This window comes from Gymnogyps californianus, chromosome 6 (genome assembly GCF_018139145.2).
Source record: "Gymnogyps californianus isolate 813 chromosome 6, ASM1813914v2, whole genome shotgun sequence".
NCBI lineage: Eukaryota > Metazoa > Chordata > Aves > Accipitriformes > Cathartidae > Gymnogyps > Gymnogyps californianus.
In genome coordinates, this window is record NC_059476.1 from 24,351,452 (window position 1) to 24,374,763 (window position 23,312).

The 23,312-nt window shown below is 47.4% G+C and overlaps 1 protein-coding gene across 5 annotated transcripts in view; it reads right to left on the reverse strand.

Annotated features, from left to right (window-relative positions):
• CAMK2G (calcium/calmodulin dependent protein kinase II gamma) overlaps window positions 1–22,239 on the reverse strand; it is a 119,603-nt gene extending 97,364 nt beyond the window's left edge. For all 5 annotated transcript variants that reach the window (XM_050898901.1, XM_050898898.1, XM_050898899.1 and 2 more), the window contains exons 1-2: window positions 22,088–22,239; window positions 20,172–20,266 (exon numbers count right to left, since the gene is read on the reverse strand). In XM_050898901.1, coding sequence (XP_050754858.1) covers window positions 20,172–20,266; window positions 22,088–22,152 — 160 coding nt within the window. In that variant the 5' untranslated portion in view covers window positions 22,153–22,239. The remainder of the gene's footprint in view (window positions 1–20,171; window positions 20,267–22,087) is intronic.
• Between the last annotated feature and the right edge of the window lie 1,073 nt (window positions 22,240–23,312).

Here is a 23,312-nt window from a genome sequence, read left to right on the forward strand (position 1 = left end):
GTGTTGCTGACTCAGATGTGTTCATTCCAGCAGACAAAAAGCTGGGTTTTACTACTGCTACTCCCGCTGAGGCTTGGGAAAGCAAAGTCAAGCCTACACCAGTCTCAGCTAGGCTCAGTCTGGGAAGCTCTTTAGCACTAGAAGCCCCAGCCCTGCAAATCCCCAGTGGGAACTGCAGATCATGGGCACATTTGTAGGAGAATAATTAGTTTCAGAGCCAAGACTGTGCTCCTCCCCCACCCCCTAAATTAAATAAGCCAAGAAAGAGTACGCAGCCATCCAGTCATTCTTGGAGAATCATTTTTCTGACTAGGTCTGCACTTTAAGGATGCCATTTTTCATTATTGTTAATAGGTCTCATTAACTAGAAGGTCTTAAGCACAAGACCATTACTAAATGCAGTTTACATTGCACAAAAGCAATGCCCTTATTGTGGCAAGGGCAGGAGGGAAGGAAACAGTTTGCCTTTCCATAAGCACCGATAATTCAAAACCAAGTACTATTTGCCCTTCGTTTGGGTTCACAGTTATTCCGAATTAATTGAGAGTTAAGAGAAGGATGGTTTTAAAGATCTCCAGTTTGCAATTATGGTATACCTCATGACTTAAAAACAAACAACATTTCATTTTAAAACACAGCAATTGGGGAAAAAAAAAACCCAACCAACACACTTCCTCTTTTTTACTTACGAAAAACTTTCAGAGCTTTTTGGGGTTAGTGATCACATCATGGATTTATAAAGATATGCGACTAGATCCTTAAATTTCAGGCATATAAGCAACTTAAAGGAATAAAAATATATTAGTTTTTTTTCCCCTCAAACAGCCAGACTCTGGATAGTGAACTCTCACTTCAGCTGAAAGTCTGAAACGATGTGTGTTCTTGGAAGCCTAAAAGAGAAGGCTGTACAAGAATTTCACTTTTATGAAGCTACAGAGCCGCTGAGCACAGGGGAAGCTGGCATGCTTCTTGCTAGAAGAGCCAGCCCAGGCAATAGTTAAAACCCACTCTCAAGAGTCAGAGATTTGTTGCAGTGTTTCAGTGCTCCACAAAACCTGCAGAATTACCAGGGCTTTCAGTTAGTAATACAGTTGATATCCCTACGACTTGTGCATTGAATCGGCTAATAACTTACAATATTTTCCATGGAGAAGGCTTGACATCATACTCTTCCTGCTTTCAATTCAAATATTATAGAATCATAGAATGGTTTGCGTTGGAAGGGACCTTAAAGATCATCTAGTTCCAATCCCCCTGCCATATTGCTTAAATCAACTTGAATTTCTAGTCAGGAACAGACACCTTGTTTGTTTGGAGGCAACTGGAAATTCATCCGCAGAGAGAAGCAGAACAATGTTTATAGCTCCAGTGTAAAAAGTTATTTCCATCCACGTGCCACATCCAAGCAGTTCACAGGACTGAGCCTGGGAGGACTGTGCTTCACATCCTCCTTCACAGTATTAGCATTCCTCTTCATAGGAGCTAAAAAACTGGGGGGGGGGGAAATGCTTCCTAAGTATCTTTTATGTAGACCTGCACCACACAGAACTTCTAAAACAGCATCATGGGGTGCTACATTACTGGTTCTTGGGGCTTTCCCTTTGCTATCTTCTCCCCTGCCCTCCACCAAAAAAAACCCCAACAAACTAGCAGAAAAATTCACTGCAACCTGGAGGCCAAGAAGTTACATGCAATAGTGCTACCATAGGTCCATGCACCAACCTTAGTCCTCAGCAGCATTAAATGTTATTCTAACATGCTAAAGACTAAGAAAACAAAGCTCAAGTGCAAACAAAGACAAATGCAATTTCCAAAAGCAGAGTACTTCCAAAAGTACTACCAACGGGCAGTACTGTCAGCTCCTAAATTTAATATACACTCATTACCAGACCACTAATTCATTTTGTCTCGCATTCCGTAACCAATGGTGGCTGAAATCTGCTAATTCAGGTAGAATAGCAAGAATTCAACTTACAACATGCTGGAACATTAGGATAGCCAGATGGCAGAAAAGACAGACTGAAAAAGGATAGTGGCTGGATGTCCTTTGTTGTTTTTTTTCTAAAAAATCAAGCTATAGGATGGCTCACTCCCAATGCTGGAGTCAAACCTCTATTCTGCTTCCCCCATCTTCCACTCTCCTGCTGTGATGCTAGGAAAGGGTGTATCTCCAAAGGGAAGCTTGTATTCTTCTCTGAAGTTATGGAGAAAACTATCACTTAAAAAAAAAAACCAAAAAACAAAACACAGATATATGTGTACAGGATGACTGGGACAGTCCTGAAAAAGGGGAGAAGGGATTAATCTCCCAGTGCCAAACACAAATAACCTGAAGAAATAAGTCTGTAAGCCCTTTACTTTTTAAAAAGAATTCCTCTCCAAATATGCTGACTTTAATTACACACAAGTTTCTCATCCTTTTTTCCAATCTATGATATTTGTCTCAAGGCAGAAAGTTTGAAATGAATTATTGAAAAGATAAATTTTCAATTCGTTGCATAACCACATTTGTCTCTTATTACAGAAAGGGCACACAAGAACATCTAACTAGTTTTCACAGCACATTTTAATTAACCTTAATCACATTCCACCTCTCTCTAGTATTTTCCTTTTCCCTCTGCTCCTCCCCTCATATGGATACTCCTTCCAACACCTCCACAGCATGGTTTCTAACTGCCTTCTAAATAAAACCTGAATCACGCTATTTGAAATGAGAGCAGTATCCCCAGCACACATGCTATTAAGTGTAGAATAGTTTTCTGGTCATTCCCTCCCATTTTTTATTCCCTCCCCTGAACCAGCTTTCAGTTAATGACAGGTCTTCAGCTCTGTCCCATAACTTCTCATTTTTCCTTCTGATGAGCTAACAGTAATCTTCTTAAACGCATCCAAGATTTTATTCCTCCCTGGGTGGCAAAGGATGTTCTACTCTTGAAGACTTCATATTAGTTTGACATTATCATATGATCAAGAGGGCTTGCAGCAGTATACCTTGTGCATCTACAGCTGCTTCCTTTGGAAAAACTTCAAGTGCCTTAACCATACATAAATGTGAATGTTTACAAATTCTCCAGGAGGTAGGAAACCTTTGCACAAAGAGACTGATTAGTTAGTCAAAGAGACATAGCAAGTGGGGAGCAGGAACTGTTTCCTGACGGCATCCCATAATCTAAATTTTGACAACTGAGTCAGTTACTTATTCAGATCCTGAAATGCAGCCAAATTTAGAATTTACCTAAATTCTTGTCATAAGACTGCTCTTATTTTCACTCTTAGGTACAGCTGCTGATCCTAGAGATCAAAGTTTTCATTTTTGCCACCTTACTTTTACCCACTTCAGAAAGCAACCCATTGCAGATGTTACTGTCCCCATTCCTGTAACTATGACTGAAGAAAGGAAACAATTTTATATCTTCATAATTTTATATGTCTTCATGAACACAGACACACACACAAAAATCATGTGCTGTTTATTGTCATCTGTATAAGAGCCTTCTGTATCAACAGCAATTACCTCTAGTTTTCAAACCTTCTCTTATCACCTGGAAAAATAACAGAAAGGTAGAGAGTCCAAAGGCATGCCCAACAGAACATATTTCAGAGCTGTATTCCATAAACAATAAGCAAATCAGAGGGAAAAGTAGTACAAGGAACACACCAAAATCTTACTCCTACAACCAGCAAACTAGATTACAACTCCTCTTAATACTACATGCTTTAGCCCACGTTATTTTCCTGCCAAATGCCCACAGTCTTTTTTCTACCTACACTCTTCTTATCACTGTTATAGCAAAGTATATGATTTGGACTCTTTTCCTAACTCGTCATGGCTTATTGCCAAGTGTTCTGGAAAGCACTTTAAAATTTGCATCTCTCCAAGTATTTCCAAGTGTAAAACAGGGCTAATACTTCCCTGCCCAGTAGTGGTACTGGGAGGATAAAGGATGCTTAATGAAAGCTATTGATGCATTACGTAGTTGATGGGGGGAACAACAAAGCAAGACCGAGGGTACATGGCTAAAAAAAAGCTGCAGGAACACTTTCCCGGTGGCGCAGAGGAGCACAGTGCAGTGGAAGGACCTTCTTTCAGGTAGGGGAAAACAAGTTTTGGGAAGACAAGGAGTGGCGGAAATCAAACTCCTGGAGAACAAGACTAAACACCCATCCCTTTCCACAGGAGAGAGCAAATCCCCAACAAAACCTTGGGAAAAACCCTACTTGGAAGAGGAAGTCCCTGGCATTGACTCCACCAACATATGAACAGAAATCATAAGGCTGTCCTGTGCAGGAGGGGCTACATAGGGTCCTTCTCATACAACACCCATACACTTCAATTCAGCCATCGCTGTTAGGGCTGTCCAAGCCTGCAGATCTACTGCATCCAGCCCCGAGTTTTCCAACAACACATCTGTATGATATGGCCCTTGAATAAAATGCTATATTATAATGAAACCACTGGTCATCAAACAGTTGGATTTCTTTTGAATGAACCAAGGAAATCTATGTTTGAACCCAAATGATGGAAGGTCAGGAGGGAAACAAAACCACAGAATTTCTGCATGCTCCTAATACTGGTATTCAGCAGAACGCCATTCTTCACTGCACTAGACACACTGGGGGGCCTGTGTCCATGCAACAACAAGCCTATATTCATCGCTTATTTTTTAGCTATTCCAACCAGTGGAGAGAGGGAAGGATGCTGGAAATGCTGCCTTGATTTGGGATTTGAGGGACATGAATGAGAGAAGTAAACTAAATGGAAAATCTTCTCGAGGGCACAGATGAATGGTTCTGTACCCAAGTGCTGAATGACTCCTCTCCAAAAGAGAAATACCTCTGTCAAAATACGCTCTTCTGACAAGAAAAAATACCAAGTCTCAGAAGATTAGAATAATTAAAAAAAAAAAAAAAAAAGGTCAAACCATCTATTTTAAGACTAAGTTCCCCTAGTGATAGTAGGATAACCTTAAATTAAGCTGAGCAAGCTGTAAATACAGAGCAGGCTACCAAGAAATTTCGGTGAGAGAAGACTTAAAATGCACATATGCGCCACACCAGATATCACCTATAGCAGAGCCACCAAAACACTTCTATACAAAAGGGCAAAAGGCACCATGTATTAGTATGTCCACACAGCAGTTAGGAACACGAGGCGGGGTGGGGGGAGAAGAGACAGCGTGGCTGCCTCCAGCTCCTGAAGAGTCCAAAAACTTGATCCTGTGTATGCAAAGTGCTCAGGTACATCCAAGTATTGTATAGCGAGACAATACTTAGAAGTGATACAGCAGGAAGACATTTTAAGAGGAAAAGTTACCACTCACTAAAGCAACTTTAAATGTAAGGATTACTTAAAAACATACACAAAACTGCTTCTAAGCACTGACAACTTTGAAGATGCTGTCTAGTCAGGGAGGAGTGTGTCCCAATCTTTCTGTAACCAGGCTCCCCTTTGGGCAGCTGGCAAGGCTCCACATTGCATGGGCACAGCGCCCACCGCCTTGAGACTGCTGCCACCATCCCTGCACCACAGCCACCCGGCTTCCCTGTCCCAACGGCATCAGGCCTGAAAACTAAGTCAATACTCCCCGCTACCTTGATCCAAAGCCACTCAGGGGTCTCTGCTCCCCATGCCCTCTTCCAGGAGTACAATACAGGCACGCAAGAGCTATCTCCACACCACCGGTCTGGTGCACTAATACACCGCTCCACATGCACTTTTCTCAGTCCCAACTGCAGGAGATCCTGGTTCCCAGAGCTACACCCAAGCAACCACTTCCATGGCTGCTCCAAGAAACCTATCTGGAAACCAAATGCCTTCCCATCCCCACCACTTCAATAATTACTTACTGAAGGGCTCTTCTGAGCTTGGTTTCCTGATCCAAGGGGTGAGACAGAAATGGAAAGAGACCTGCTGTGATACAGAGAAGGGAACAGACAACTCCAGAGAAAGAGGCAGGTGCTCCTTAAGGCAACACTGGCACCAGAGACTACGTATTGTCAACCCATGGCCTCATTCAGCTGGGCTCTGTAATTTGCCTGTATTACATTCATGCTTTGCTAGCTATAGCTGCCACAAAAATCGACTTTTTCAGGTGTTGCAAGCTGCAGATCTGGGGTGGGAGAGGTGTTTAAAAAGAATAAGCGCACACTTTCTCCTCTAGTCTAGACCAGGCATTTGGCAGCAACCCAGTGCAACCTAATACATCCAGTACAAGGAGCAAATTGCCTGTTAGGGACAGCCCTGTACACCGACACACAGCTCTGCAGCACTGACATCCCTATGTACAAAAAAGAAAAAGGGCAGAAAAACTCCAGTGCAACCAAAGAAAGGCTTTTTTTTCCCTTTCCTTTTTAATTTTTTTTTTTCCCCTGGGCCAATTCAGTTGCAACATAATCTATCACCCTGGAAGCTCAGTGTGCTTTTCACAGGGAGTCATGCTGCACAGTCATTGTGGCTGTCTCCCTAATCACAGGTGATGTAGTGGTAAGGGACTCATGTCCCCCATGAAAACCCTTACAACAGAAAGATCAGGCATGCTAGCAATGAGTTGGGAGTCCTTTCTGCATCTCAGTGACATTTTCATCACCATAACTGGCCACGGGTAGAATATCCCAGGAAGCAAACCCTAAAAATAACTTCTTACAACAAGGCAGCCAGTCCCCCGGCAAAAGAGGAGGGAACATTGCTTATACATGGTTAGCACAATTCGGTTATTACGAGAGGGACAACGAATGCCCAGGCAAACAGGAGAGGCATAGAGGAAACAGAGAAGGAAAAGCAGGTGGTGAATCATACACCAATTTCTCCTGCATCACCAATGACTGTCAATAGGAGATGCTTTCCCAAGTGGAAATAAAGAAACGAATGTAAAAACCCAGAACCAAGTCTACCCAGAATACTTTTAAATGCAGTGAATGAGGGAGCCTTGCCTGCTAAGCACCAGAGTGAAAAGGAGCGTGCACTCTCCCCAGTTGCAGCCACCTCTAAGAAAGGTCCTGTGGGGCCCTCTCCAGCTCTGGCCCATGGAGCTCCAGGTATCCCTGCGGGTCCCTGTGCAAAGGCATCACGCTTCCCAGCTACTTAACTGTAGAAACCACGGAGGACTTTGTTCGCCAGAATATCCTCAGAAACTCGTGGCTGGGGAACCAGCAAGCAATCCTACAAGTGCTCCCAGGCATGGCTGATACCCAGGCGGTCTTTCAAAGGGCTTCTGCACACTGACAAAGCAGAGGGGCAGGGGAAGAATAGAGTAGCAAGCCATCCACTCCTCAGTCACATGCTCAAAGCCACACACTCTCCAGCCAGCCTCCCTGATATGTGCTTGAGGGGCTGCAACCCTTGCAGAGCTCCCCCTCAGACAGCGCGTCTGCCCCACTTGCAGCAGGGCTACTGCAGCATGTGGCCCCTCTCATCCTCCTGATACCAAGTCACTCAGCAGCAGTCCCCAGCCTGCCAGGTACAACACCTGCAGAGCCGTGGCACTCCAGCTGACTCCACCTGTGGGCTTCCTCCCTAGCATCACAGCATCCCCACAGGTCACCAGCATCATCCCCTTGCACCAGCAAGTGGTCGCTCTGACAGCCCGCTCTGCAACGGAGGAGGGCACAGTAATAAACTTGCGACTCATGGGGCCTCTGTGCACTTCTGAGTCACGTGCAGAAGCTCACAAGCTCCGAATTGTAACAGGACATCCTGTGTGAGAAGGGAGTGTGCAATAAAGACATCCTGACAGGATCGGCCCTAAGCAAACACCTGGTTAGACTCTGATGGAGTGAGGAGGGGAAAAGCATGACAGGATTTTCCAGCTCCAGGGCTGCTGCCCGTTGTGCTTTTCCACATGTTTTCTAGCTCCTGAGCAGCTGGTGCAGACACAGGCACAGAAAGGAGGGGCTCCTAGCATCAGCACTGTGCTGCCACCCCTTTCTCCTCCTCCTCCTGCAAAAACTCTTTCTGAACAAGTTTCCCTGTGCTATGGGGAGGACCCAGCCACAACTGCAGACACCAGGCTTGCCTGCGCTCACTCCCTCTTGATTTACAGAACTTTCCCACTAACAGCTGCATTGCAGATGAACCCTCTTAAAGTGGACATGCAGTAAGCGAGACAGCAGGGCACAGAGCTGCTCCGAAGGCAACGCAGCCATACCAGCGACCTCTCCGCTGCACACACAGCGACTGCGACCTGTGCAAGAACTCCAGCGTCTCTGTCTCGATCCCACTATGCATAGAGGGTCCTGAAGTGCACAGCTTAAAGAGAAATCCCACAAAGTGAGCTCGTTTCTGGACATGAGCTCCTTTCTTCTCCCCATCAGCTGATCACATCAGGTGCCGGTGGGTTTGGATGAACCAGCTAAATAAATATCAGACTACAGCTGGTTAGCAGACAAGGTAACAGTGTGGCAGGGAGGCAAGTCTCAGCAGTGCCAAGTCACTGCAATGCAGGATCCAGGAATTCAGAGATGCAGAAGGAAGAATATGAATTCCTCTGGCTCAGTCAAGCTGCATGTTTCCTTGTTCCCAAGCTGGCCCCCACCACCCCTTCAGATAAGCTAACTGCATCGGTGAGACCTAAGTTTTGTTTCCAAGATGGGGAAGGAGTTTTAGCTGTGTTTTTCACATGAGAAAAAACTTCAGCAGTTAACATTTCATATTTTGTCAGTGAGATGAGCAGGCTGAAAAGCCTAAGAAAGCCAAGAAACTTCTTGACCATTTGTGAGGTGGCGGGAGGGAAAGCTTTTTAAGCTCAGCTTCGGGACTACTGAAGAAACTAAGTGTACACAGCCACAAAGAGTTAACGAGGCATAATGCGCTTCCTTAAAGCCGGGTAACCAGCTCTGCGGCAACATAAACTGCTAGCAGCAGCCCGAGTCACCTGGACTTGTCAGCAATATTTGATAATACTACCTTGTTCCTCTTTTTTCACATCTCTGATGCTGAACTTTGCTGTCTGGAGAAGACAAACAAGTGCATTATGAGAGCTCGACTCCCAGTCTGCTGCTGTAGAAGTGCTTCCACACAAAGGACGAGCTGACCAACGCTTCACTCCTCTACATCATCCTTATTAAGTGCAAAAGCAATTCAGACAGACAGAGAAGGCCGTGGATCATTGCTCTGCACTGATCAGGCAACAATGAAAATTTTAATCCGGGCAACTTCATAACAAGCAGTAGACGCAACACAATATCCTATCTGCAGAGCTGGCAGATTCTAGGCCTGATGACATACAAGTCAAACAAAAATGGGCAGAGCTGGAAGTCACTTTTCAATCCTGCAGTCCAAAAATCAGGAATATTTAAAGTAACACAAGAGCTATGAATCACTACTTTAACTTGCACTGAAGAAGCACATCCGTCACAATTGAGCTTTGTCTCTGCACTGGCACCAGTTATAAAATAAAGCTGCGCAACTTCAACTCTTCTAATCTCTCCGACACAATCTCAACAGAGGACATTTGATACCCAAAGCTAACATGGAGAGGCCCCGAGGCAGGCAAAATTAAACTTAACAGCATACCAGCTCTTTGGGCAAACAACAGAAAGAACTCCTGCTTGGCATCACCAGGCTATACTCTCTATTAGCCTCCAAGAACAACCTTCCAGCAAGTCCCTGTGGGTTACAGGGGGCACTAAAGACAACTTCCTTCTTCCACATCTATTTTTTCCTCCAGCCACCCTGGGTGATTTCTTGGCCCATCACCCATGAAATGTTATATGCTTTGACACAAGGGGGTAGGAGGAAAAAAAGAAAAAAACCAAGATACACATGGACATTGTCAGAATGGCAGCTGCTCCACTACAGTAGAAATGCTAAGTATATTTGTCAGGCACTGGAGACCAATACAAGAAGAGGTTTAACAAGCTGTTGTCCCTGCAAAAGCTTCCAGGGCACCCATGCTATTTGAAATGTGCATCTAGTAAGTACGTCCCAGAGAAAGCACTGGACTACCCCCTCTGAAGTCACATTTCAAGTCAGGTGTATGACATCGGGTCTCTAGCAGCAAGCACAGCAGCAAGATCACCACACACACACCTCACATCTCCAGAGCTGCAGGGAACTTTACACACTGACTACATTCTGCTGCACAGACAAGGAGACCCCTCACTCAGAAGCAAGACCACCAACTGTAGACCCCTCTGGAACGTACGGCAGATTTGGAACAAAGCAACAGGTTAAGGGATTAATCTCCTTCAAGAGAGAAGTCAGAGTAAAACTCACCTTCTTGAGTTACCTTATGCTCAGTCCCACCTGTAAAAGAAGAGGGCTCAGAGGACGGGAAAAAAACAGTGCACTTCAGTTTAAAGATTTCTAGCTCTTCTCCCTGCTTTTTTCACCTCAGACTTCAGGCTGTGTCAGACCGCTTCTCCTTTTCCCACTGCTCCCCTGGGACTAAGAAAACCTCCTCCTTCAAAGGAGAGTTGTCTTCAACATCAAGAAATGACATCTCGCTCTTCACGGCTATCACTTACCACAGTCTACACCAACTGACTTACCAGAGATGACACAGTAACAACAGAAGATAAAGCACATCCAAATACTGAGTTACTCCACTAGACAAGCTGCAACCTACACCAGCTAACTCAGGTGCCTAGAAGAGGAGTGGAAGCGAGGGAAGGGAAAGGAGAGAATCCTTTCCACAAGCTTTCAGGAACTGGCCTTGGAGCCGTAACTTCCTTGTTCTCACTCATGGCCTGTATTCACAGGGGCTTAAAAAGCCCACTGGGATTTGGGCTAGTGGGAAAGACCTATACCATTAATTTCCATAGATATTAATGTCTCATTTCATAAATAAATGTTTTAAGTTGAAGAAGCCCTTCTAGAGAGAAACTAGTTTTAACTACCACAATTCTATCTTACTAAGTCTGCAGACAAACATTTTATGCTAGTATGTGTATTGCTGCTCAGAGGTTTGCCAGGCACGACCAGGTAAGTCTTTCCTGAAGCAACCTGCAAAAAGGTACCATGATAACTTGTAGTACTGCAAACCACCAAGTGGTACCACCTTTTCAGCTATGGGGCACTGAGACTTTGGGCACTGAGGGCAAAGACCTCACCAGCTCCTCGCTCCCCAGCCAACTGCAAATCACTAATTCTTTTAGGACCAGTCCTTATAATGGTCAACCTCCACAAAGGAGGCTGCAGCACAGGGTAGTGACAGGACTTTCCTCAGACTCCAGTGGAGGGAAAACTGCCCAAACCTAGCCTCTCCCACGCGCTACCTGCCCACCACCCGGGCCTTCCCCACTATGCTATCAGCTCTGATATGCAGGGACACCACTCCAGCTCTGGGAAGGGAAACCATCAGGGACAAAAGTAGTATGCAGGGTCAAGACCAGTACTAGCCCTAATAGTGCTGACATGGTTTTGCATCAGACGTTTTCAATGACAACAGCCTTGCGTTATCGATAACACTAGTGCAGGCTGGTTAGCTTCACGTTCGATAGTCTGAAACCTGCAGGCAATGCTGAAACTTGATTATTTGCACCAACTCTGATGCGGAAAAGCTCTAAGCACAGGTAGAGAACTAGAGTTATTTGTGGGTATAGGGAATAGAAAAAAAGGCCGAAAAAAGAAAGAGACACTATCTTTTCCCACTTCTTGCGTTTCATCAGCCAAAACAATGCAACTCCTGCCAATTTACCCAGTGAAAGCAGGGTGCATTCACCCCCTCTTCAAAGAGAGAATCTGTCAGACCAGTCTTGCCCAGAGTTTCGACTGGAGGAGGAATGCCAGTCCGCATTCCCCCCTGCCACCCCAGTGGCTATAGGAGAGCGAGCCTGGTATTTCTCACTGGGATGCTGTCCTTCGTTAATACATCATCACCCGCCCTCCTCCTTCTCCTCCCCTCCCTTCCCTCCTATGAGAAAGTTTAATCCTTTGGCTCACACGCATCTGGTAAATTTTTCAGTCCCTGTTTGCCACTGTCATCATGGCAACAGCCCCCCAGAGATAACCCAGCAGCTCTGCCACAGCAGGCAGGCTGCCGCTCCCTGCACTCTCTGCTATTTAACTTTTGGCTCGGTAAGCCTGCAAAGAGCTATGCCCACTCCCAGGCTCATCTTTGCGGGCACCTTCCTTCCCTAGAGATATGTTTGCATGGGATTTGTTTTTCTTTTAAATTAACTGTGTCTTCATTCCCACAATGCCTACTCTTTTCTCCGAGACACTCTCAGCTCAATTTTTGGGACTCTGACATAATCACACTAACAGCAGCACTGCAAAAAGACATGCTACCTTTGCTGCCCCGGAGAAAAAGGGTCTTGTGTTTAATAGCCAAATCACCTGTGCCTTCTAGCAAAGAGAAAAGATTAGCTAGCACCCTTCTCAGAAGCAGGACACTAACCTGGACTTGTCCCAGTGTCACTGCTAAGCAGACTCCAGACTAGACAGCCCAGGGCTGTGGGTGCTTGGATGATGGCTAACTCAAGACAGGAACTTTGGATTGAAGCAGCAGGACAGCAGGTCACCGCTTTGGAGACATATGTAACTCACGCTCTCAGGAACATAACACGAAAGTGCTGAGAGTACAGTATCACATCTATATGCACACGCACACACACACACACACATTCTCTGAAAGGTCATCACATTTACTCAACTCACATCCCAGAGACGGGGAATTCTCCTTCTGACTCTGCCAGGAGCAGAGCGAGACGGATCCTGACACCAGGAGTAAAGCCACAGTTATCTCCTCCTTTCCTGACCCCGTCATAAAAAGGCAAGATACAACATTAACCAGCTCTCCTTACATCTCTGAATTATTCTCAGAGCCATCGTTAATTAGCTGCTTGCACCAACCACCGTCTTCCCCAGTCTGCTCATCTAACAGGTGGGAGCAACAGGAATTCTGCAATATTCTCTGAGAGGAAAGGAGGAGGATAAAGCAGCATTACTAAAGGGATATTTTCAATCAAAGCATTACAGATTAATACAATTACTGGTTAAAGTAACCGATCCACAAGAGACAAATGAACATTCAAAACAAATTCAAAATTAAAACAGAAAGAAAGGGAGCCAGAGAGTAACAGGTGGAAAAAGCTATGAGGAATCAAAATCTAACAGCTATAGACTCAGTTTCCCCAGAAAGCTAAATCCATGACCCACTGATCTTCAGCTACCCTCAGCATTCAAAAAGCTGACTTCTAAGATCCTGCCGGCCCATTTCTTCAGAAGTATTCTGCTACTGTTCTCCAAAAATCATGTAGGTTGTAATACCAGAATGCTTGGGGAGCCGTAACAGAAGTATACAGTGATATTTAAATAGACAGTAAATTTAAGAAGGTACAAAAAGGAACCTGAGGTCAGCCAAACTCATAGGACCCCATATTTTGAAGCATTAAGCTTATTGTCAGTAAGGGCCAGTAGGAACTACAGTTGTTTAAGTTACAGCTTGACCTTTCCTCCATATGCTAAAAAAAAAAATTCAGTGAGCACTTCAAAATTTTAAGAACGCATTTGTCCATCAGAAAGCAATGTACCTCTGCTTTCCCCAAGATGACTGCTTTGAGCACTGACATCACTTCTGCTGCAGGCAAACACACAACGAGGTGAGATACTCCACATTTCTTTTTACAACATTCAAGGCTTCTTACCTGTGCTGGTGATCCTGGTGCCAGCTGATATTGCCCTCTTCCCCCGGTCAAGCCAACAGCAATAGCTTACTCTACAGTCAAACACTGGCAAATTAACATTTTTTTGTAAAGTCTATTATCTTGGTGAAAATCAGGAGGTTTCAAGAACAGAGGAAAGAAGAAGAAACACCTGAAACACCAAAACAGGTGATAGGCCAGAATTAATGAAAAGGGGGGTGATGCTCTGGTTGTCAGCATTGTGAAACAGATAGATGGTGCTCACAGGTGGCACAGTGGAGAGAGATTTTTACACTAGCATGCTTCCCTTTTAAAAATTGTCTTCACCCAATTTGCAGGGCCAGAAAAACTAAAATACTTCCAGGGCGTGGAAGGGAACAAAAAGACTGTCATAGTCCTCTCTTAGAACAGTGGTGTTAACCCACTGTTGTGGGGTGGGGAGGTGTACTCTTCTTCAGAAATTTCTTTATGATCCACGGGTGAGTCTTCCTCTGGCAGTGATGGGTTTGGTACTGTCCAGAGAAGGATTAAATTTGGAGGCAGTGAAATTTCCATGCTACACCCCAAAACCAACAAAAATACCCCATAGCTTTTGTATTGGATCCCTCTTACAAGAAATTCAAGTAGCTCTCCCTGCCCCAGATATCTAGTGTGCGCAACATCCTGCTTTTCATTGGAGGGACACCTGGAAATATTTCAATTGTGGCTCGCTGATCACAGTAAATGCTCTAGAGCCGAGCGCTTCGGGACACGTGCAGGAGTTAGTCTAATCACATCTCTGCCATACACAAATCCAGTTTATATTGGGAAAACAAGAAACCTGACTCTCTCGCCAAGCCCCCTTCTCCAACCTCACGCAGAGGCAGTACAAACTCCTGCCCAATCTGTGTGCCCACTTCCCCCCTCCTCATTGTTAATGCTGGAAATTTAATACTCAATGTGACCACTGAGAAGACAGACACGAGCTGAAATCCTGTCTGCTCTGTTCTAGCGCCTTTATAAAATATACAGCGTAAACTGAGAGGCAACCTAGGGTAACCCCAACCATCACTGACATCCACAGCAGAAGGAAGCCAGTTTCTGGCCATAGCGAGCCACAGCAAGAGCAAGGCTTCCACCGGTTGCCACCCCGCCAATCTCTGCCGGCTCTCATGCCAGGGCCCTCTCCTGCCCGTATCAATGTGTTGGGACAGGTGAAAAGCCAGGCTGACCCTCGGCGGCGCCCCACCAAGCTCCCAGCCCCAGCCTCTCCTCCAAGGTCATGGTCTCTGCTTTTACAAATACCCCTCCTCTTCTCCAAACACCTCTTCCAGTGAAATTTCCCCTGGTGACATATACCGCTTGAACCCCTCTTCCCCTAAGTGGGGCTGCAGGCGGAGGTGGGGGGAAAGAGGAGGGGGAGGCAGGCTGCTGGCGGGAGGTAGACGGCCGCAGTTTCTGACATCAGCTGAGCAGCCACCCCCTGCCGCACGCATGTCTGCTGCGGCGCAGAGCAGAGAGTTCAGCCACTCGCTATCCACGCACCCACCCCACTGACCAATTCATCTCCTGCAGGTCCCTTCCCGCAGCACCCAGCCCCTTACATTCACCCTGCCAGGCAGCCCCCAGCCACACACCCCGCTCTGGGGGGCATGCAGCACTCTCTGCTCCCTACAACCCTCCATGTGTGCAAGGACCTCCAAAAAAATCCCCAGCCATCACTGCAGCCAATCTCCTGTATATGCTCCCTAATCACAGCATCTCTCAGACTCCTTGCAGGCGGCAGAAGGGAGGGGGAGGAGGAGGAGGAGGAGGAGCTGGGGCACAGGGAAGCTCTTCACACTCAGCCAAAGGCCCACCCTGCGGGAAGGGCAGCTCCTCTCCCACACCAAATGACCAGACCTGATTTGGCTGCTCAGCAAGTACAGCTGAGCCGACACAGTTTGATTTGCTGTCCTCTGCAAGAAAGGACATTTGTCCTCAACATACAAACACAGGCACACACAGAGGACACCTATTACAGGACATTTCTACATGAGTTCGGATTTGCGCTTCAGCCATCTATGACCGGTGTGCTGGGCTTTCCTTGCTTTCACACAGAGCCCATTTGCCAGGCTGCAGTGCACCACCACTGCATGCATCTAATTCAAGCGGGTGTGCTATAGTCCACAGGGGACTTTAAACCTGGCAGCCACAAGAGCAGTCCAAAAGAGTCCTAACTCAAACACCAGCTAAGAACGTTTACAGAGCAGCTCAAGATAGAGGTTAGGGACTGATGCTGCTAAACCTCCTCTGCAGCATTCAAGCTCAATGTTTCAGTGTCCAGGGAAACTACTACTGACACCTCCAACAAAACATACTGTAAAGCCTAAATCAGCAACCACTATGGAACCGAAAGCCAGGAGAAGAGAGGTGTATGAGAAAAAGCTGAGTTGGAAGCGTGAAGAGAGAGCTTTTTTCCTTTTGGGGTTTAATACACAGAAGTAATTCCCTGCTCCTCCCACAATCCACATAATCTCCTACAGGAACAACAACAAAATAACTGGGTAGACTGCAAATTTTGATCTGGTTTACAAATTTGGAAAGACGGAGAGCAGGGAGAGAATCCACCTCTTTATTCCACAGGCAAGAGCAAAGCCACAATAAGGAGAAAGCAGTGAAGCAGTCTAACTTCCAAGACAGCTGCTTTTCATTTTTTCATTAAGAGATGTCACTCGCAAGAGTTGAAAGATACAGATTTTCAGCAGCAAATGAAATTTAACAATAGATGTAATGTACAGAGATTCCTCCCCCACCCCGCCCCTAAAAAACAAGGGCCAAAAATCCTACACAGGGTGGTAGGATCACTATAGTCTTTGGTACAAACAATATCCTAAAAATTATCACAGGATAGAGCTCTGCCCACCTCTTCCCAGTGCAAGACTATCTCTTAAAGTATATGCTAGAGAGTCAAATCCTAGATATTTCCCTACTGCTCCTAAAGCTACTGCTTCTCTCTTGATCCTTTTGACAACTGCAAGCAATTTTACTTTATTTGAACTTCAGTGCTGCCCAGGAACTGAGGCACTACTTGCTATGAATTTTCATGTTCAAAAAGTATTTTGGTGACACCCACAAGACAACTTCCAAAAAATTACAGTTATTACTTCCCTCTACCCGTAGCTCTGGTAAAAGCCTGTGCGTTCAATCCCATAGGAATTTCAGATGACTGAAGCATTGTATTTCCCCCATGTGTAATAACCACTGCTCTTATATGTCAGCTGAATGCTGACTAAGGTGAAGTCTGTTTCCCCTCCCTTTCCACAAGCATTTGGCCCCTATTTAGCATTAAAGTTCTTGGCATACTCTTCACTGGGCAGTCTTAAGCATCAACACAATACGAATACTAGCAAATACTTCATTAAAGCTGAAATATGAATTTTAATCTAGACCAGCTCTTACTGACATGATTTATTTAAAAAGAGAGAGAACAGGCATCCAAAAGTCATAGACAATAGAGAAACAGAGACTCTCCTCTCAACATCTGACTTACTTTACAAAGGGTGAAGCTTAATAGACTGAAGTTGTTAGGACCACCCTTCACAAAGACCAGCACCACATTCATCCTCCTTGCTTTCACAGAGAAGCCCTGTAACAGCACCATGCCTCTTCAACTCTTTACTGCTTTAAGAAAACAGTTTGATAAACATGTCAAGTAATACAGAACCCTTTAAATGCATACAATTCACCCTGAAGCATTTCTCTTCCTCCTTTTCAGCTACATACAGCAAGCTATTCAGCACTTCCCAGTCAGCTATCTAGTATTTCTTCATCAAGAGTCTTGAAAAATAAAGGTAACAAGAAGTACTGCGGAAGGAGAGCAAGGCTTTGTTACCATTTCCCTGGACATAACCAAGGGAAGCACTACAGCAGGCAAAACTTCTGTGAAGCAGCAATGGGCTAGACATACTTCTCAGCAGCAGCAAGACGCTGGTTCTTGAAGTAGCAGGTACTACATCAGGTATCTACACAGGTTCAAATTCTGCTAGAGAAGGTACAAAAATGTAGCTATGCTTAAGATGGAGAGGGGCAGGGTGTCCCCACACGAGGGAATATTCTGGCGCCGTGATCAAGCCTAGAAGAAAACCAACAACGCGGGAGGCAGGTCAGGAGGGTGGGTTAACCTGCGCAACAGACAGGCATGTAGTTGGGTGCACAGGGGAGCCCCGTGCATATGTATTGCCGGGCAGAGACATGGCCTCCCCGGGGAGAAGCGCCAGCTTGGGGAAAGGAAGCATCAGGCAACATATATCCAGGATACTGCAGAATTAATGCCGTAATTCTCCTCCTGTGGGAGACAGCTTTCTAAAATGCCTTTCCCTGAGACTTTCATTTTCAGGTTGCTGAATTGAATCTCCCTAATCACTGCTTTACAGCTGCAATGTCTAAATAGCATGCATTTTTCCTTCAGCGCTTTAAAGACCTATTCCAAGGTGAATTCACTAAGTTCCTATCAAAATATTCAGTCCCTTTTTGTACTAACCACTTGAGCTATCAGCAAACACAGCTGGAATAACTGAGGAACCTACATATTCAGCTGAAGTCACCATCCACTTTTCACTGTAAATGCAGATTCTTTAATCCTCAGATAAGACTTCAACGAAACCTGATCAGTCCCTTGTTTCTGATATTCTTCTGTACTAGCAGAAACATCCATTTCCTTTCTTGGCTCTCCCCACACTTGCCCTCTACCTAACCAACACCTTTGTCAGTAAATCATTGCCAGCTGCCTCGAGTTATGCAGCTCAGGACCAGGCTAGTATCCTCAATGTATTTTATTTATAGGAAGGTATGAAATCTAGGAAGTAAGTAGTAGATCAAAACATGGCCTGTATTCACCCATACTTACTTTTTCTACTTGCTGGGTCATAAAACTGTCATCACCTTAATATGAAAAACAATTAGAATCTATATATTGCTCCCTCTGTAACTCATTAGGTGCCTAAACACTTAAAAACTGACTCAATCAGTCTTTCTGCTACTTTTGGACTTCTGCTAACATGTTTCTGAATTTTGTTTCAACTATATTCATCCTGCACGTTTCCCCATTTTTCTTATCTCCAGAGTTAACTTCAATACCACCTCCTTTGTAAGAAAATGGTTTCTCGTTTGTGATCAGTTTATCAAGCTACCCTCTCCCTTCTCTAAGCAGGCTTGTGCCCACTAGCATCTGAGAAGATGGCTCTCCTGAGCTTTAGTCCTCACTACAGGATGGACAGGGAACTCTGCGGAGTGAACGCAGCATTAATGGCCATCAGCAAAGCAAAGCCACCCTTCAAACCTCTCCCATATTAAGTTGAACTAATTTTGAACTCAAGAGATTGGATATCCCACCTACATCAGCGGGCACTGTCACCTGACCGTGGAGGGGACACCAATTCTCACAGGATCTGCAGCCACCTCCTAAACAATCTAGGGCTTCACTGGTTGGTCCCCAACGTGACCTCACTCAGGCTAGATACCGAAACAACACATTATCACACATGCTTACTTCCACAAGTCAAAAAAAAAAAAAAAAAAAAAAAAAATCAACCTTCACAGCACAGCGCACTCTACTTCTGACACTACTTCTCCATGCAAACTACAGTAAATGGAAATGTATTCTTCACTTCTAAGTGAAGAAGCAGACAGTCAAGGGCCTAATACATTAACTTGGTCAAATCTGAAAGGCCTCTAAGGACTTACATCTTGTCTTGTTCACCTCTTCTAGAAACAGTCACCTCTGGCATCTCAACTTGTTGCACTCTGCTTTCAGCATCTTTTACTGCAGTTCTGTTTCTCTCATTCTCCCCCTCATCCACCCCACCCGCGAAGCAACTTTAATCCCTGTAAGGGATTCCCTACACACTAGAAGATACACATTCCCTGCATACTACAAGGCACACTACCTTTTGTGCATACGTACGTCCCTGGAAACCAGAAGACCAACAGCCTGGGGGAAGAGTTAAGATTTTTTCTCTTTTCATAAGACTACAGTCTGGTTTCAGGTTCTGGAAGTCTCCAGGACTAATGAAAGCAAAAAATAATTGTTCTAATTTGTTGAGAAGCCAAATTTGCAAGATTCCTCCATGCAACCTACTTCTGCCTTTGGAGGCAAACTTGTTCGTTTCCAAACGCACCACCTTCAACTACAGCATGAAAGGAGCAAGGCATATAGCATCCATCCTTCAAAAAAAATAATCACATCTGTTCTGGTAAGACAGATCTCCTAGGTAGAAAAGACATTCAGCAAAACCAGTCTGCAACACTTCTCTTTATTATGACTGATTGGTACACACACACATAGATAAATCTTCTATAAACATACCTCTAGCTCAGCTTGTAGAAGAAAGATCTCAAAAAGAAAAAAAGATAACATCACAGAGTATCCACTTCCAGATACAGGAATTTTTCTATCATCCTATGCTACCTCCTTTCAATCTCCTCTCTGCCACACAACTCAATTATTTTGTAACGCTGAAATAATAACTGAGACAAGCAACGTCAGATCCCTTAAACTTATTACAGCTTCAACTCCAGTGAAATATCTTCTGTTAATAAAAGGAAGAAGGGTAGATCAAGACACTAACCTCTGGCTGACAGTTTTTTGGTGTTGATGATTTTTGCAGCATATTCCTGTGACGAACTTTTCTTTACGCATCTGCGGACCACAGAGAAGGCTCCCCTAGAAGAAAAACAAAGAGGATAGGAGCTATGAAACTGAAAATGAGAATACAATAGCAGCAATTTCTATCCCCAGAGCGGACCAGATTAAGGACAGGGCAGAAGACATACAGAGGAGGGAAACAACACATGAGAATCTGATGAACAGTGCATGCTGTCTGATCAGCAAATAAAACCTAGTCTATATGGTACTCCAGCCTCCTGAAGACCCCTGAAGCCCCCTCACAGATTAGGCAGTAAGACCAGCACACTGTGCAGGGAGAGAGACTATATGGGCACAGAAACAGGACATGAAGGGGTTGATGAACGGGAGACAAGCAGCCCAGAACAACACTGCAAACATTAGCCGTTAAGTCCATCTCCCGAAGTATCCCCAGCAGTTACATCAGACAACCAGGACTCATTTCTCCCACATTCAAGTGCCAGCTTGGTCACAAAATTGCTGCAACACTTTGCAGAAGTTACTAGTTCTCTCACATCTCTCTACCCACCTGCAAAATGGGGATAAGCATGTACCTATTAATGAAGTGAGTAGGAAGCTACGAGGCTTTGTACATTTTCTCAAGCTGGAACTATTGATATTATTACAACTATTCCAAAGAGCCACTTGGAGAAGAGGTCTGAGAGAGAGGGAAGAAGGATTTCTGTGAGGAAAAAAGAGATAATACAACAGAGACCAAGGTGAAAAGATAGGGACTCAAAATCTACAGGACTACACAGATGAGCGCTTGAAAGCAGTCTCTTCTTTTTAAAAAAAAAACAACAACAAAACAACAAAACAGGGTGGGAAAAGAATAACAACTAGCTTTACAGGAAAGATCTGAAAAGGGGAAAAGGACAAATAAGAGAAAACTGGCAGAAAATTCCAAGTCCTTCAGACCAGGAACGCAAACCCGTGTCTATGGACACATGTACATATTTAAAGTATAAGAAAGGGGAAGAGAAGCTGCACAGGGCCCCCCAAGACAGTTAGCCCTACAGAGAGCCTAAAATAGCATGAATCCTCCCAATACTGCAGAGTCCTGCCTTTTTCTCCCCTTCCTCAACCTCTGCATACAAACCAATAAGCAGCAAGGTAAGCACCAGCAGCAGGGTCCGGGCTTGGTGACACACAGCTGCAGCAGTGTGGGGAGGGACGGGGACACAGGGCTGGAGAGAAGAAATGCAGCAGAGCCCCGCAGTTGGTGCAGGAAGGGAGGGAGGGGGAAAGCAGCAGCACCCAGGAAAGCAGTGTCCCCATAATCCTACCCTGGCCGTTGCTATGCTGCTCTCCTGTCCCACAGGGTCCCCCTGCAAAGCCCTGTCCTAGGGTGCAGCAGCAGGTCTGCCAATGCAGAGACAAGTGCGGAGAGAGGAAGGGGAGAGGGAGGGAGAAACGCGGTGCAGCAGCACCTGGTCCTTTCACAGGGACAAGGAAGTGGGGACTGAAGCATCGCAGAGTGGCAGTAACAGTGCCGTGTCCCAGCGCAGAAACAGTTGAAGGGAACGGCAGCGGGTAGCGGGGAGGCGGCGTGGGGAGGAGAACCCGGCAGCCTGGTCCTGAGGAGGGCAAGGGGGGGAAGAGAGGAAATCCCGGGGTGCAACAGGAGCGCGCAACCCCCATCCAGCGGCGGGGACGACCCAGGGGCGCAGAACCACCTTTCCCTCCAGCGGCGGTGCCGCTGGGGCGGACGGGGGGTTGGAGAGCAGGATTACAGCGCGGCATCTAATCCTCCTCCGGCTCCCGGGAGAGCCGGGGCGCCGGCACAGGGCTCCCGGCAGCGCCGGCGGGTCCCGGGGCGGGCGGCGGGGCGCGGCGCGGGGCGCGCAGCGGGCTCCGTACTTGCCAAGCTCCTCGTAGAGCTGGTACTCGTCGGTGAAGCGGGTGCACGTTGCCGTGGTGGCCATGTTCGGGCTGCGGGAGGCTCAGCGCCGCTGGGGCATGGGGCAGGGCGGCCGGGACGGGCCGGGCGGGCGCGCTTGCTCGGCGGCCTCCCTCCTGGCTCGGCGGGGCGGCGCGGGTTCCCCCCGCGCCCGGCTCGGCGCTCCCCGCTCCGCCGTGCACAGTCACCGCTCGCCAGGGAGGGGAAGGAGGCTGAGCCTGGCCAGCACCGCGAGAACTGGCTCGGAGACACCCCGCGCCGGCCCCCTCCCTCCGCCCCTCCGCCGGCCCCGGCCCGCCGCGGGGTGTGGCCGCCGGGGGCGCTCCCGGGGCGCCCGCAGCGCCGCCGCCCGCGCGGGGGCTGCAGCCGGGGCGCGGCCGCTTCCCCCCGCCCGCGGCCGCCGGAGCGGGCACTGCAGTCAGCGCCCGCGCCCCCGCCCCCGCGCACGGAGGGCGGGCAGACTGCGGCGGGCTCGCCCCCCTCCTCCACCCGCTCCGCTCCGCTCCGCAAGCGGCGGGGAGGCTGCAGGCCCGGGAGGAGACCCCCGGCCGGGCGCACCGTGGGGTATTTCTCTTACTTCCCCCGCGGGGGCGCCGGGCTGGGGCTGCAGCGCCTGGGGCGGGGAGAGCCGCGGCCGGATAAACTTCCTGCGTGCAGCGGGAGGGGAGGAGAGGGGAGGCCGCCACCGCCCCGCCGCCCTCCCCCGGGCGCACGTCAGCGGGGCTAGCGCCGGGCTGGCAGCGCCGGGCGACCTGGCTCCCTGCGTGCCCCGGCCCGCGAGCTGCCGCCCCGCACGCAGCAGCCGCCGCGCTCCGTCCCGGCCGCTCTGTGCGTGCTCCGGCCGGCGGAGGAGGAGGAGGCGCGGGGAGGAAGAAGAGGCAGCTCCCGACCGCCGCCCCCCGCCCTGGCCGCAGTCTGAGGCCACCGCCCAGCGCAGGGGACCCGGCACGCTGCCTTGCCCCCCGCGAGAGGGGGAAGCGGAGCCCCAAGTCCTCCTCCCGATCCGCCTCAAAGTTGGGCCCGGCGCGGTCCCGAGCGGGCAGCGCTGTCAGGCTGCCCGACCTTGGGGGGTGCGTGTGGAAGTCCCCGAGGAAATGAACCATCTGGTGTAGAGGTAGAGCGGTAACACGCGAAATGTCTTGAAACTGCTAAAGAACGAGACCCGGCATTCACACACACGTATGG